The sequence below is a fragment of the Carlito syrichta genome, unplaced genomic scaffold, assembly GCF_000164805.1.
Source record: "Carlito syrichta isolate Samal-C Ts95f unplaced genomic scaffold, Tarsius_syrichta-2.0.1 Scaffold284630, whole genome shotgun sequence".
In the NCBI taxonomy this organism is placed as follows: Eukaryota; Metazoa; Chordata; class Mammalia; order Primates; family Tarsiidae; genus Carlito; species Carlito syrichta.
Genome location: NW_007228726.1, coordinates 288083 through 289486, shown reverse-complemented (window position 1 = coordinate 289486; position 1404 = coordinate 288083). Strand labels below are relative to the sequence as shown.

At 44.7% G+C, this 1404-nt stretch overlaps 1 protein-coding gene across 2 annotated transcripts in view; it reads right to left on the bottom strand.

The window, feature by feature from the left end:
• Positions 1 to 745: 745 nt before the first annotated feature.
• CES1 (carboxylesterase 1) overlaps positions 746 to 1404 on the bottom strand; it is a 34154-nt gene continuing 33495 nt past the window's right edge. Inside the window, exon 14 of one of the 2 annotated variants that reach the window (XM_008052624.2) lies at positions 746 to 1128. In XM_008052624.2, the coding sequence (XP_008050815.1) occupies positions 945 to 1128 (184 nt within the window). In that variant the 3' untranslated portion in view covers positions 746 to 944. The remainder of the gene's footprint in view (positions 1129 to 1404) is intronic. The other variant, XM_008052625.2, reaches the window with a different exon arrangement.

Below are 1404 nucleotides of genomic sequence, written 5' to 3'. Positions count from 1 at the left end.
AGCTCATTGCTCCCATTCTTCCACAAACTGTAGTTTTGGCTTTCACACAACTTATAATTCAAACTCGTGTCACATCTAAGAGCCTTAGTATTGGTCACAGGCTTCTGAGTCATGATCTTAGGATTTATTGAAGGTGTAAATTGTAGAATATAGTTTTAGAAGACAGCCATTTTGTTGAAAGAATATGGCTGGGTTACTTGCAGGTAGCAAGTTTGGACTGGGCCACATTCCAAACATTCTGGGATGGGCCACTTTCGTTTGTAAAGTAAATACTTAAGCTTCTATAAAATTGTTTAACTTGGCATAAATCAATCATCTTAGGATGAAAAAGGTTTATATAATATGTTAGTCATGGATTAGGTTATCCTTTGTTATGGGATTTTAAGATTATCATATGAAAAGGGTTTAAAGGCAATCATTGATTAAGTTTTCATGGATTAAGGCTTCTGCACTAGACAGTGGTCCAGTCTCTTTCTTTCTCTCTCTCTCTCTCTCTTTCTTTCTTTCTTCTTCCCCCCAATCGCCAATGCCATCTCCACCTTTGGGGTACCCTGAACCCAGCTGGAGCTGGTCTCCGGCACCTGCAGCAGGTCCAGAATTCCCCTAAGCACCTCCCAACCTGCTGGACTCTGCTTTGCTAGAGGCCAAACCATCCCCAGCAGAGCCACCTTCCTAATAATGGTGGCTTCTCTTCATCCTTCTCTCTCTGAGGAGGATGGATTGATCGCCAGACCAGGACACACACTGATTTGGCCCCCAAAAGAACATTTATTCCCCAAATTGAGGTCACAAGTACAAAAGTTGCCCTTCCTTGACCTCTGCCTCATCTCCACCAGACAATTCTTCACCCTCACAATAAGAGGCTTCCTTGATCTACAATCACCTGCTGTGGAATAGCCCTGTCTTGGCTCTTCCAGGCTCCCAAGGCTGGCTAGGCCTCCCGTTCACAGCTCAATGTGCTCTGTCTGGGGTGGCTTCTCTGCTACTTTCTTGGTCAAGAGATCAGTCCAGAAAGATACTTCCTTGTCCTTCATCTTCTGGGCTGTCTGGGTATTGACACCAATCTTCAGGTACCCTTCTTTCTGGTCATATTCTGGCCAGTGGGGCAGCCCTTCTCCATTGGGGTTCCTGAGAACAGAATCAAATAGAAATTCCCCAAAGTTGCTGTGTGGTCCCAAAAAGTCTCTGAGATTTGCAGGGATCCCCTAGCTTAGCTCTGCCAAGAGGCTTGTATACCTCCAGAGACAGGGAGTTCACCATCTCCTGGGGCAGCCCATCCATTTTTAGAGAGCTCTCATTGTCCAAGCACTGTAGCCACAGGGTTGGGGGTTTGATCTTTAGAAGCTGTCCCTTCCCAATGGGCACACCTTTCTTTTTTTTTTTTTTTTTTTTTTTTTTTTTTTT